Below are 15,013 nucleotides of genomic sequence, written 5' to 3'. Positions count from 1 at the left end.
AAACCGTTGAGTGAAGGATCTAGGTAGAGTGGTAATGCCTATATGAAAAGCGGTCATCCTTTCCGATCTTTTACTAAGGTAGTCCCTTCTCTATTGCACATCGCGTCTCTGCCCCTCCGAGTCCACGTTTTGCAACACCGACAGCTAACGCCACCGACAATTTCGACGGCGCTTTCCTTCTTTACAATTTACAAGTATTCAGTATTTTCGCCCAGCCGCCCTCTCCAACGAAATCAGTCTTTACTCTTTAGCGTAACTCCAATTGCAACTATCGAAAACCGTTGTAACACACGTAAACAAAATGAGTCATTCTATTTTCATGCAATTGTATACCTGCAAAATATCAGTCCCTTATCATAATTATTGGATCAGATACCTAATTAAGAGCAGTTCTAAAAGCAGCAGGTACGTACGGACGAAATTCAAAAAAGTATACCTACCTAATCACAAAGAAAAGTATCTCATATCATTTATGTTTATGTATTTTGCGATTGTGCGAGTAAAGTAGGTATTATTTAGAAATTTAAAGAAACTTATCCCATCACTATGTTTATTGCTGATGTAGCAATTTGCATAAACGCAAATATGATTTGCAACACTCATCCTACAATTTTAGCACACTACCGACTTATTTTAAACCGATAACGCTAGGTATAGGTACTCTCTCGCAATTAACGTGACAATTTGAAAAAAAGACGGTACCTACTGAATTTTATAATGATAAGTACCTGTGTACCATTTATTTTATGTGTTTCTCTTTATCATAACCGGGAAGGTCAAAGACAACTTGTTTAATTGGCGAATCTGCTGGTAACTTTATCTAGCTATTCTGCTATCATGATTAAAGGCTTGCTTTTGATGCGGCCGTTTGTTTTATATAGAATATACCTAGATATAAAATGTGCATTATAATACTTTTAAATAATATGTTTCGGTCACCGTAAACATACTGTTTCGATCATCGATCACAAATTAATTTTACAAGGGCCACATGCAGCCTCTGATACGGACCTACCGTAACCGTATATTTCGCCTGTTGCCCTCGCAAATTTAATAAAGCGATAATGTAATTGTAAGGTTAATATTGTGGTAGCGAAAATATGAAAATAAAATAATGCAATCCGGATCTGGATCGCCGACTTGGTTGTTGCCGTCGGGATCTGAGATCACTCTTGGCCGCCTATATCTCAAACCCCACGTTCACTATACTTTTAACATAAGCATTGCCTCTCTACCTAGATCCTTCACTCAACGGTTAAAACGGAAAAAAGTCCAGTTTTCCGGAAATCAGTTCCAGGTCCGGTTCCAATTTTACTGGCCTAAATACGTGTTTTGAAAAGGGATCGTGACCTGATCCAAAAAATAGATTTTTAACAAGAATTTTTAAAATGTCGATGCGCGCCATCGCGCATAGTAGAAGGAATTTTGATTAAGTTTGATCGGTGCAAACTTTGTGGGCGTTTGGGTTTCTGCCAGTAACTAAATAAAGCATAAAAAGTTCCATTAGTCTTATCTGGAGGTGATGTAAATTTTTAGCAAGCCTGCTGGCCGTTCGTTTCCTGTTTAATGGCAATGTTTTAACTTTTAAGGTCATTAACTGCACAGAAGCGTTTCGGTTACTAAAAAAGTAATAATCGGTCGGTCCACCAACTAAAATCAACTTTGTCCGGCAATCACAAAAAAAGACGATAAAGATAACTTACGAATTCGGTTCGAAGGTCTTTGTCATCTGAAACGTTTCATTGTTAAATTCGAGTGGCGAGTATGGGAGCGATAATGTGTAGAATAACGGCGCCGAAGCGGGTAATAATAAAATGTAGCTATTTTACACCTTTCGGCAGTCAATATTCTTGAGATGACGTCAAAGCCGGTTACTTCCACACACGTTAAGAGAGGCTCATCAAGATCCAGCTATAGACACAGTAAGAAACCTCTATGGAGTGGTCATCGGAACGTATGAACGGTGGCAGCTTTGAGCCGCGATCGCGAGTTTAGTGTGTTTCGCGGCTTCGTCGTCGCGCAGCAGGTTCAAATTCGACGGTACGCGATTTTGTGTTTTGTTTTCTATTTTAATTTTCGCGCAAAAGAAAAAAACGGCTGTGTTAATTACCCCAAAAGTTCCTACTGTTTACCCAAATTTTCTAAGCTAAGTTAACCATGGATGCAAATACGGATGTGCCGCTGCAGAATGGAGCACCGATTCCCGCAACGGACGAATCTGTCGATGCGTCTTGCGCCATGGCTAAAACAACCACCATCAGTACAATTGCAGTTCAAAGTGGCAAAACCCGTTTGGTTATTGCACTACTTCATGTACGTATCTAAACTTGGCCTACTAATCGAAACGCGCGCCTCGAAAAATCAAATTCCACCCACCGAAATTCAATCTGTTAATTGTAAAATCTAGACCGTTATTTATAATTTTGCGTGTAACGTTTATTTTTATCACCATCGCCGCCTAATTGTTAATTAAATCGTGGTCCAAATAAGATAAAATTACTACGTTTACGTAGTACCACTTATCTTAGATATGTTTGCAGGTACCTATGTCACTATCGCGATGATTGGATAATAGTTAAATATAGGCTAAATATTGGCCAACAAACCAGAAATCCTTGAAATTTATTATGTGATACTTAAAAAAATTTTGCGAATCTGCATGGAACAATTTCTTCGATTTGCCCATCGGGAAGTTTCTTAGCCATTTGGTGACCTATAAAGTTGAGGCAAGTGGGGAAAATTGGCGCGGTTAAAAGTTGGCAAACTTTCATATGTACGAAATTGGCGATTTATTTAGAATTGCACCTTTGTTTTATAAACAATTCAAAATTAAGTCGTTTTTATTTTAATTCTGCTCGCGCCTGCCGGTTTTGCCATGCAGGTTTTGCGTATACTAAGCACGGATTGGTCAAAAATGTCAAGGTACACAAGTGTTGATTTTTTGTTGGTTTTAGTCGCAAGATTTTTGAAATAAAATTTTTTTTCGATAATTTTCATAGCATTTATTATTGTCAAGGTTTTGGTGACAGTAGACTGTCAACATACCTACCTAATAAACAAACAGATATCAAGTGGAGCTTAAATTAAAAAGATAGTGTACAGGGCATTACAATTCAGCATGTCAAAAAAATGGATGGTAGTGTTTTCTACATACACCAAAGGTCCAAAGTAGATCGTCTTAAAATTTGCGTTTCTTCTTTAATTTTTTTTTCATAACCCATAACAAGGCCCATAACAGACTTTACCTAGGTTTTTGGGAATGTTCTTTTTGATTTTGCAAACATTTTTTTCGAAAATTCCTACTCCAAGATGAGGCCGCGAGTGGGGTCTCTAGGCCTCTTAAACGAGTGCGAAAAAATTTTGTTTTTTGACATAATTTTTGGTATATGACGGTTGTCATGAGGAAAATTACCTATTTAAACAATTTTTTTTTGAAAATTCGAAATGAATGTTCAGATTTTATATAAGAACAAAACAGCTACGTTTTCTATATAAACTAAAGGTCCAAAATAGATCGTCTCAAAATGTGCGTTTCTTCTTTAATTTTTTTTCACAAACCATAAAGCTGGTTTTACATCATTTTTGCTCAAGTCGCTTTGACACGAAAACTTTTCGAGGGTAAACACAGAATTAGATGCAATATTGATCAATTTCTTGAGCTCAATTTCTTTTCGGATTAGCGCAAGTTCTATTTTTCTGGTGTCAATTCAGTAGTACCTCGAGTAGTACCAACTACTAATAATAAAATCAAGATATTTTTATCATTTTTATGAGCTATAATTATAGCTAATATAGCGATCTTTCTTTTTCTATTCCGTAATCTTCTATTCAAGATAGAGGGAAACATTTTTACACTTTTCACTTTTTTTTCTAAACAATTTAAAAAAATGACAACCTAACCTAACCTAATTAAACGAGTAATTAAAGGTTGGTGAAATTATACAATGACTTTAAAACAACAAGAAATTGATCAAGTTATTTGAGAATGCTCTTTCTTATTTTTAAAAATGTTTTTTTTTAATTCCTACTCCAAGCTGGGGCAACAAGTGGGGCTCCTTAAACGAGTGCGAAAAAATTTTGTTTTTTGATATAATTTTTGGTATATGATGGTTGTCATGAAAATAACTTTTTTGAAAATTCGAAAAGAATTTTTGATCGGATTTTATTTAAGAACAACATCTACTTTTTCTACATAAACCAAAGGTCCAAAATAGATCATGTCAAAATTTGAGTTTCTTCTTGAATTTTTTCTGATCAACTATAGGGATAGAAGGATGGAACTTGTGACTTTGCGTAGGTTTTTAGATATGCCCTTTTTGGCTTTATAAACTTTTTTCCGAAATTCATACTATAAGATGTAGGGCCCCTTTAACGATTAGAGTATGATTATTATTTTTCATCGTGGAAATAACTTATCTCGTAACTTATTTAAAAGTGCTCATTGGATTTTATTTAAGAACAAAACTGGTGAACAGTTTTTTCATACTACAGGATACAGGGTAAATTAGAAACGCATTTTAAATTTTTGAAAAATGTTTGAAAATATCTGAGATGTCACTGAAAAACTACAGGCTACTATTTTCTAATTTCTTATGGACGCTACATTGGAGTTTTACGGAATGAGATAGAGGACAAAAAAAGGAATTCATTTTGAATGCATTGCCATCATAGCCATATAGATTGAGCAAGATGTAGTTACCCATGGATGTTTTGTTGAGAAATGAATGTAAAACTTCTGATTTTGAAATTTTTATATAAATTTATGTAATCATTCCGTAAAAATGCAATGTACACCATAAGAAATAAGAAAATACATGTAGGGTGCTATTGGAATTCTAAAAAGATTAAGATTCTCTAAAAAAAAGTGCCCATAGAAGGTGCCAACGGTAACCGTCCATTTCCGACCATTTACTTAGGAAAAATTAATATTTTCAGTTATTTTCAAAGATTAAAAAAAAATTTCAAAAGTGTTTTTTAGTCACAAAAAGGGGCAACTTTATCCCCATTTAACCTACACTGTATCTCTCACCGTTGCGTAGTTCCCAAGGGAGTGCCACAAATGTGAACTATCCTGTACAATGGGCTGGTAACGCAACCTGATTTAATTAGTTACAATTAATTTACAACAGTCTTGTATACCATATAAATTGATCACATACGAGCGCGAACTTCACGAATAATTAATCACTTCGGCATTGATGTTGGAACTTCCATTAAACACGCCTCAATTTGCTTATATAGTAACCGGGAAGTTTCTAGAAAAACTACGCAACGTTCTTAAAGAGTCTGTAAGGCGTATCAAATTTCAGGGAAAGAATGCGTCGCATTCGCTTGGATTACTTATCGCCCGGTGACTAATATTTTATCGACTTGATGGCGCCTGCTGGTCGGAGTATTCGCTTCAGGCTTAACCAACTTTTGAAGTAATCATTCCGTCCTTTTTGGTGAAAAATTACGATAAAATATGACTTGAATGACTAGAAATCTTTGTGAAATTATTCGTATATCCTAATGTCGTAGCTATTTGATGATCAATTCTATTAGATACATAATCGATTATGATAATTGTTTATTTCGAATAATCGTTTCGTAAATAAATGTATTCAATAATAGAATACTCTTATAACCGATTAGCCAATAATAGTCTATTTTGATAGTAAGTAGATTATGAGCTAATCATTTTAAAAAGTGGAAAACTCGATTATCGATTATGAGTCGAAGACCTCTTGTATTTTCAAGGGTAGATATCAGCCATACTTTTGTTTTTATTATGGTATCTGGTTATATCTTCTTGAACGGTTCTACTCTTCAACTTCCATTAGCATATCAAAACGTAAGGAAGAAGTCATTTTAGCCAGGAAGTTGTCTGTTACAATATCAGTTATTCAAATGTTAGCAGTTAAAATAGTGGATGAAAGCGGTTGGGAAACGAGGCAGCTTTCCAAAACACAACACCGCATTGTAACTATCTCTGCAAACAATAAGCCAATAACTAAAAAAAAGTCACTAAGCTTATTTATTTATTGTTTTATGTGTGTGATGTAGGTAGTAAAAATTTCGTTCGAATTTGGGACAAGGACACCCACCTTAAGATCATTTGTGTAGAATTGCATTTCAGTTCAGGTTATATACCTACTGAAACACTTTCCCAACATCTCGAATTTATGTGCATAGTTTTACGTAATTTGAGCTTAATTTTACGTTTTCCTTGAGTGTACTTTCGGTCGTGAGATAATCGGACAATTTGGCATGAATCGCCGACCGTCTTAATTCGTAAACTTTCCAATTGTGAGAATTCGCGAAAATTGTTCCTCGAAACAGGTAAAAAACGCTACCTTTAATCGGAGTTAATTGAAAATTACTGTAAAAGTTACGGTTTTATGCGATGCTATCTCGCGCTAATTAAATTGCGGAATAAACAGCTTGATTGGTATTTTAGTTGGCACACTCATTTATTAGTATCGTTATTTGCCTGTATTAGGATAAACAATTATTAAGCTACTACTACTTTAGCAGAAAACTATAGGAAAACATCAGGGACACTCCATTAGATGTACAGAAAGTATAAAAGTAAAAGCTTACCATAAATACCTACCAATAAATATTTATAAAAAACAATAAACATATCCCATTAAATTGAGGTTTAATAAAGGTTTGATTGTTAGAAAACTGCTCGGAAAACTGTGACACAACATTTGTTGTGAGTGTTGAATAGTTACTGAGATTAAGCGGGATATTGTTTATTAGTACCATATATATATTTGTACATTTTTTCATTAAAAATATAGCTAATAATAGCGGAGATTTTGTATGTCAATCCGGGGGTTTGAGATCTTCTCGAGATCTTAGCACCAGTATCACCAAAAGCAAAGCATGTGACACACTTGCGCGGTATATCCGAGGGGAGAATAATAGTATTTTTCCTTTTTTTTTTGTAAAAAAGATGAATAAAGATGGTGCCATACGAGGAGAGAGTACAGAAATATGATTACCTAATTTACCGTAATGTACAGTAGCGATATCTCTACTTAGTACGGAAGTGTCTGCTTATATGTTTCCAAAAAGTCGTACAAAAAAATCAATAGATGGAAATTCCTAGTTTCGTATAGGAATGCGGCGTTTTCGAAATTTCACGCGATTGCACAATATTACGCAATCCGTTGGGAGATAAATCTGTCATTGAAAATAGGTTTGCCTTCAATAGGCAGGCTGGCCGGTATTACGATATAGTCAACTGAGCGATAGTGTATTTTTCTACGGTTTCACGCGTATTTTTCATGTTATCTTTTTCGAAGTTTAGTGCAAATTGCTCCAGTGTTCTTCTCCGAACCACCATCCAACCACCTTCATTTTTAACCACGCCCACCGTTCAATTGAAATTGCTCAACCAACAGTATACATTTTTTTTCGCCATTTACATCTCCAGAATCCCGAAATGCCAGATACCTCTAACCTGCACTAAGGGAAAATTGCTACAGATTCAGTAAAAAACACGCGTTATGCACGAGCGGATCTGATTCAGCAGGACTGCTACGTACTTCAAATTAGTTGCGACAATCTGGCGCTTCCATATTTCGTACAAATACAGTCAGGACCGTAATCCAGGATTATTCGCCCAAAAATTGTGGCGTGCGAGAATTTTACTTTAAAATGAATAAAGCACTTGAGCACTCTTAAGTAAGTACTGTATCGATAGTATCCCGATTCTTCCTTCACCTTCCGGTCACGGTCGTGTACGATACAATCGTTACTTGATGCGACACCGCTGTCTTGTCTGTGTGAACGAAATTCGTAACTTTTGTACCCATCATATACCACATTCGGCTCCGGGACTATTGAACTCTGGAGTAACTCGGCTCCGGGACTACTTTGATCTGATGACTACCGCCAGATGTATAGATTACAACCTTATAGTTAAGCCCATTTATGCCGCCACGTTCTATATGGACTTCCGCAGTATATACCATGTATTAATAATAATAAGATGAAAAATATGAATTCCTCCTTGGTGATAAAACAATTCGTAAAGTTGAAATATTGGTATGTAGATAAACAAGTCATACGAACCCAGAGTTTTTTCAGATCCAATTGATTCGGGTGCCGGGTAATACTATAGCCCAATAGTCTCGGAGCCGAGTAGTCACAGAGCCGAGTTATGCTAGAGTCTAGTAATCCCGGAGCCGAGTAATCCCGGAGTCGAGTAGTGCGGTGCCGACTAGTACGGGACCGAGTCTTCCTGTACCGGACGAGTAGGTATCAAATTACGGTCCTGACTTTGTAAATTCGTTTGAAAGCTTAAGGCGTCAGTGAGGCGTAAGAGTAAACGAGATTAGCTATAATTACGGAAAGATTTTGCAAAGGCAACACAGCATTAGATGAAAAAAAGATATTTTATTGGTGAAAAAAGTTTGCGTCTCAGAATGGTGTCACTCAAAAAAATAAAGTAGTGAGATCTTGGTTGTTTGAAGAGAACCATGAAGCAATTAGCGCGAAGCTGTCACCGAAATTAAGTCGTTCACCTGTAAATCACTATGGGGTAGTATTTATTTTGTGGGAATTTTTACATTGAGCGAAGTTAAGTTAGCCACCTGTAATTTATTGTAGGGTGAATTTTATTTTGTGCTATTCAAACTCTCGTCGAGCCGTTAGCGCATTTAAATAGACTACTTTACTACTTCACTGTCATGTGTGGACTCATCTAGAGAAAAGCAAAGACTTCCTCCTAATACGTCATTTCCAGACCCACTGAGTTTTATAAGGAAAAATTGATCCTTGTCTTGTCCTTTTTTTGCTGGGTGGTTTTTAACACCCGCCTCTTCTATCATAATTTTCCAAAAAATGGTCGTTGATTTTTACGTTGCTGGGGGGGGGGGGGTTCCATACTCCCTAGACCCCGCTGTGCTACGTTCTCTGCAGTTCGGAGGAAACGATCTTAATGATCCTTCCCCAACAAATATCAAGTAAGTTCTGAATACTGAAACGGTTTGGGGAAAACGTACTACTGGGGGAGGGGGGGAGGCATGGAATGCCACCAGTACATGTAATTTCCAGAATAACATTCTAAGAGGATACAGAGGTTAATAGGGAAAAGTTTATCAAGTCCTTTGCTGGGTGGTTTTAAACACTCGCCGCTTTTAATATAATTTTCTGGAAACGGTTATTGACTTTCACGTTTAAATTTTCGTTATATTGAGCTATCCGCGGCATAGTTTTACAAGAAGTTAACATTACTTGTTTATATGATTTCAAAGAAAAACCAAAATTATTAGTACCAGCAGGCATCACTCCTGATTTTGTTACTACCCGTTACAATTGTTGCCCAACAGCGGGACCGAAGCCCTGAGATTTTTTTGATTTTTTAAAATTACAATTGTAATTTCGTTACGTAACTTGACATTTAAATCATGACCACTAATTCTGCATGTAGAAATTTAGGGGATAAGCGTTAATTATTTGTTTTCGATGTTTGAAACGTAACTTTTTAAGATTCGATCTGGATGCCTAAAGGTGCAAATCGAGCTTTAACGTTTTAAGTTCGGAATTGGAAGCTGACAATTAAACCTGTGTATCTCAGATGAGCTTACGTTAGTAGCTCTATCTTTGGCTACAACGATCCTGGGTTCAAATCCCAGGTAAGGATGGCTGTTTGTGATTGTATAGTGGGTTGAGTGGGAAGAGTAGCAAAGTGCTAACACGCCGGTTCAAGTTAGCCCCCCACTTTTTGAATTTTAATTTTAATTTTAACAAACGATTGAAATAAAAATATTTTGAAAATTCAAAAAGTAGGGGGCTAACTATACGCTCAAATTTTGAAATTTGAATAAATAAATAACGGCCAACCAACAAACATGAAAATGTAACTATCAAACACCAACAAATGACCAACAAACGATTGCCATAAAAATATTTTGAAAATTCAAAAAGTGGGGGGCTAACTCAATACGCTCAAGTTTTGAAATTTGAATAATTAAATAACAATCAACCAACAAACGTGAAAATGTAACTAACTAACACCAACAAATGACCAACAAACGATTGAAATAAAAATACTTTGAAATTCAAAAAGTGGGGGGCTAACTATACGCTCAAATTTTGAAATTTGAATAATTAAGAGTAAGTAAGAAACGCCTCTTTTGAATGCTTTGTGACTTTCAACCAATTCATCAATTTGGAATGGGACACAAAAAACAAGGGGTAAAGCCTTTGCATTCGCCCTAGTGGCTAATGTGTGTCTTAACGGGTGACCTTCAGCAAATCAGCACGTATATCATTAACGTATTTTTTTGAGAATTAAAAATTTGCAATTATTTGTCCGCCCGCTTATCTGTCCGTATGTCTACTGATCTCACGTATCCGGTAAACATTTCCGCTTGTCCGCCAGGCGGCGCCGAAGGTCGCGACTCTGGTGACGCCCGACCAACTGGTTGCTGCTTGGCTGTCGTACGCTATGGGTTGAGAAGATTCGTGGCAGGGTCCAAAACACTGGGCTGCCAGGCGTCGAAGCCAGTGATAAGAGAACATGTCGGACAAGTATAGTACTGTAGTGGATTTTCTAGAACGATATCAAGGAGCCTTCAAGTCGATAAACGATTCACGTGGCGATAGGGAATGAAAGCGGATGTAACTCATTCGTTTCATGAAATATTGTATGCTGATTCCCGATTTTATAAAAAAGGTTTTGCTATATAAGCAAATTGAATTGTGTTTAGTTTCAGACTCAACATCGAGTTTTTAACTACAATTTCAAAGAACTTTACTTGTTTATTTTGCACCTGTCATTATGAAAAATAACACACATACAGTGAGTTTTTTTTAAATGCGAACATAGGAGTTTGCATGCAATGTATCTACTACTCATTTGAACTACTCAATAGATTGATGTGTTTTTTTAAAAATCGAACATAGGGAAATTACATTGCATGCAAACTCCTATGTTCGCATTAAAAAAAATTCACTGTATGTAAATCTAGCCCGCATAAGAACTCTACCAAAGAAGAGAATGTACAGGAATCGTCCAGGGAGCGAAACACCTAGGTGCGGATTATCAGGGTGCGGATTGTCTGGCTGCGAGTGCGAGTTTTCCTCGGTGCAAATTGTCCTACTTCATATGGGTCTTGGCATTGAATATTCAATGGTTTTGGTAAGCTCTACCTGAGAGATCAAATGAATGCCAGGAAATTGGGTTAAATAGAATATTTTGCATTGTCTTTTGCGATTATTTAAGACGAATTGAGGAACTTCCGTTGACCGACAATTTACCTGCGCTAATTAAAAGTTTCTTTTGTATCTGCCAACATAACAGTTAGAACCACTTCCGGTTAGTCAAAATGAGGGAAACCAAACAATTTGAAACCAGAATAATATATTGTTAGACAAACATTTATTTATAACGCATCCACAACCGCGGTTGTGTGGTCTGACCTCCAACACGTAGGTAGGTATTATAATAGCGTGACTCCTTGACGATTTTTTGTCACATTCGAATTAACCGAGATTAATTTCTAATTTTAACGGGATCTTTTAATTAAGAAGTAGGTATTTCGATATCTTCACTTGGAAGAAACTGCGGTACAGATACAAATAATACGCCGTTTGTATGTCAGATGGTGACGAGAAGTGGCTAGGATGTTGCCTTCTATGTGTAAAGCACTTTTTAGTTAGATGAATGGTCCAGGTGACTGGGTCAAGTGCTCGCTGTGAACCACTTGACTGTATGTCTTAAATGGAAATGTGTAATATACTAAGGCATTAGACGGAAATAGATCAGAGCAACTACAATTCCTAAATTGCACTGAATTAATTAAACGAAATGGAATTAAACTATTAACCTCGTTGAGTGTTTGTTGAAAATATTCCATCCGTAAATCGGTAGACTATTGTTAGTTTTTGCGTGGGCGTGTGAAGTTACGCAAGTTACAAAAAACGTGAACTTTTCGTTTGCCTAAGTTTAATGACATAATAAACTGGGGAGCTGTAATAATTCTCCGATCACAAGAAATCCTTGAGCAATAAACATCGACTCTCAAGGCGATTAAAGTGAACAGAAAAAATAAACATCCAATTTCAATAATTACGTAATCTTAGAACTTTGTCGTCTAATTAAATAGGGTTAACAAGTACATAACAATGCCACGGATTTCCAGTTTGACATAGCACCTCCTTCTTCCTCTTTCTTTCTCTGTTCGGAAAATCTGAGGGTAATTTTTCTTACGAGTTGGAGATTTCTTTTTTTTGCCATTGATTCTCGACCTTGTCTTTTGGGCGATTTATCAGTAACTTCAATCATTTTTACAAGCCTTGTTCACTTTGACTACCTTACCTTTGGTTCTTCCTTCCCATCTGTCACTCCACCGTTTGTTGTCACCAGTTTTTGGTCTTCCCTAAAAATTCAAATGAAGAGGCTCCAGTTGTGTAACGGGTAGTTACAACATCAGGATTGCAAATGCCTGATGTTCCTCGCCCTGCTCGTACTATTAAATTTTGATTTTTAAATATTATTACTGTTTTCTTGTAAAAAATGTGTCCTCGGCTAGCTCAATATAACTTTTTCTTCTCTATGATTCAAAAATTTAACTTTTCGCTCTTCTGCTTTAGACCTATTGATTGCGAATAACAAGGAAAATCGAAATTTCAAAATATTTACACAAATAACGAAAAACCAATGTTAATTTTACATCAAAAGTACTAGGTTCGCACGAAAATATTTGAAGTGAGCCCTTTCTATATAAAATAGCTCAACCCTCCCTTTATCAAATAATACAAAAGAGTAACTATTTTCTTTACTAGCAACTGACAATTTTAAAATGAAATGAACCTAGCTGGAAGATTCTCATTAATTAATATTAAATTCAAAATCAAGGAACTTTAAATTCCTCTAGATAGGTTCAGATATGAAAAAGAATCTGATTTCTTTTAGAATTTTTTATACCGGAATTACAGCATATGACTCTTTACTGACAATCATTTTCAATTGAAGGAATCGGTTTATTTTGAATATATAAAATTCAATTACTTACCTTATTTAGATAATGGCAAGGTTTCTCAACCGTCCAAACCCGAAATAATGATTCATGTATTTGGTTGATCCATGTGATAGCAATAAAGTTCAGTATATTCCAAATCCGGGGTTCTCATAAGTTAAATCGCTCCTTTGATTACGTAAGGGAGAGTTAAATACAGTGAGAATGATATTTGCGCACAATTCATCACTAGAGACATGCGTCGGCCGTGATCGTAACTAATTTCCTATCTCGGAAATCAAGCTTTCCTTAAGATCACGCAGTTTTAATTTTTTCAGGGTAAAAAGAACTACCACTAAAGCGTAACAGTTTCTAAACCGTAAAATATCCTCTAAATTGAAGAGTCAACAACCTTTGATTGACCTTTAAGACGTTACGCAATTTTTCCTTTACATTAAAAGTCACTATCTATATCGATTGCGGCTCAACGCGAATTACCGCGGGACTTAAACTGAATTTTTATCCCTTACTCTTCGACGAGAGCTCTTTCGCGGGTTAGTTTGATTATCCCCACGATTCTTTCCCAACAATCAAATTCCCACTACTTTATACTTTTTTTTCTAATTCACGCCCATTCCGTGGGTTCCACCCTCTCCACCAATAAAACTGGTTTTTTTAGGCAGGGGGATTTTTTGACAGATATAATTCACGTGTAAAACTCCGTTACGACCAAAATCTCGATATTGACGTAGATTTTATTAATTTAAGAAAGTCAGCAGCCTTAATCTTCTCTAAAATTCCAAACAATTAATTAACAAATTTAAAAAAAACACATGATGTAATTCTGACTTGAAATAGAAAAACTTGAAAACTCTGGGCCGTAATTTGGGCTCGATTAGTCACAAAATCAACAGTTTACAGATGAAAAAATTTATTCGACATAAAACAATGAAATAAACTGAAAGACAAACAGGCACCCAGGACAAAAATAACACATACCACGCAACAAGCGAACGATTGAACAAATTAATTAAAGAAATCTTAATTACCTTAAAGTGTCAATAATCGAAAATCTCCGATCGTAACTGCGATATACAATAAATGACAAAACACCAGGTGATTGCTTCGAAACTTTTCTTCTCGACAATTATATATAGCACTTGAATCTCGATTTAGACGATATTGTAATTACAATTACGGTATTGACCCTTTTGATAGTGGACAAAACTCCCTTTAACAGGTATTGGGACTCTTCTTAATAAACACAGAACACGTTTCCGCTTAACTTGGTCTATAAATTTCTCTTTCCTCCCTGTAACGTAACATTTAACTTGACTAGACTTTCTCCTGCAAAACTTTATGTGACAGAACTGACTCTCACAAAAAAAACTTCGATTTCGGCTTGCAACAAATAACGCCCACGAAAAAAAAGCTACAATTAACGAATTCCTCTTCTATTTAAAACAATTTCCAATTTCCATCCCTCCTTCCTTAACAAAATACTGCATCTTCGACAGAATTAACATCTGCTTACTTCGGCGATAACACGTGCTCGTCCTGAAACTAATTAGCTTACATAACGATAAGGACATTACTGTACGTGCTGAAACCAAATAAAACGTCCGCATGGTGGAGTTTACACGACAATACTTATGTTCAAGAGATTACTCGATTTTAGCGACCAGGTAGCTTTACTATTTTCAAACTTACAATTGGCACCTAATGCAGATTTTCCTTAGAAAATGCAAGTAAAACGGCGGCTATGATGAAATTTGAAATTCAACGATCTAAAGGTTGCAATAAATGGATTTACAATTTTTAGAATTAAAGATTATTATGGTCGGTGTTTCTTGTGAGAACTCAGGTCTAGCCTGGTTAACTAATCGCACGGATTAAAATCAAGTAACGATTAGTGTCTGTGTCTGTGTCTGGTGAAGTTATGTAGGGTCCTAAAAAAAAATAAAAGAAATAAATAAATAAAATAAAAATTCACACCCTCACATTGGAAATCTAGAGATAGTATGTATTTCATACTTACCAACATAGCTATTGAT

At 35.9% G+C, this 15,013-nt stretch overlaps 1 protein-coding gene across 6 annotated transcripts in view; it reads left to right on the top strand.

The window, feature by feature from the left end:
* LOC116174774 (titin) overlaps positions 1–15,013 on the top strand; it is a 114,897-nt gene that overhangs the window by 52,865 nt on the left and 47,019 nt on the right. Inside the window, exon 1 of one of the 6 annotated variants that reach the window (XM_031492766.1) lies at positions 1,936–2,313. The exons of the other annotated variants lie outside the window; for them this stretch is intronic. Within the exon in view, the coding sequence (XP_031348626.1) occupies positions 2,158–2,313 (156 nt within the window). The 5' untranslated portion in view covers positions 1,936–2,157. Of the gene's footprint in view, positions 1–1,935; positions 2,314–15,013 lie in introns of those variants that run through there. 6 annotated transcript variants of the gene reach the window in all.

The sequence above is a fragment of the Photinus pyralis genome, unplaced genomic scaffold (assembly GCF_008802855.1).
Source record: "Photinus pyralis isolate 1611_PpyrPB1 unplaced genomic scaffold, Ppyr1.3 Ppyr1.4_LG6, whole genome shotgun sequence".
NCBI lineage: Eukaryota > Metazoa > Arthropoda > Insecta > Coleoptera > Lampyridae > Photinus > Photinus pyralis.
The sequence above is the reverse complement of the archived record's forward strand: the minus strand, read 5'-3'. Positions and strand labels throughout refer to the sequence as shown.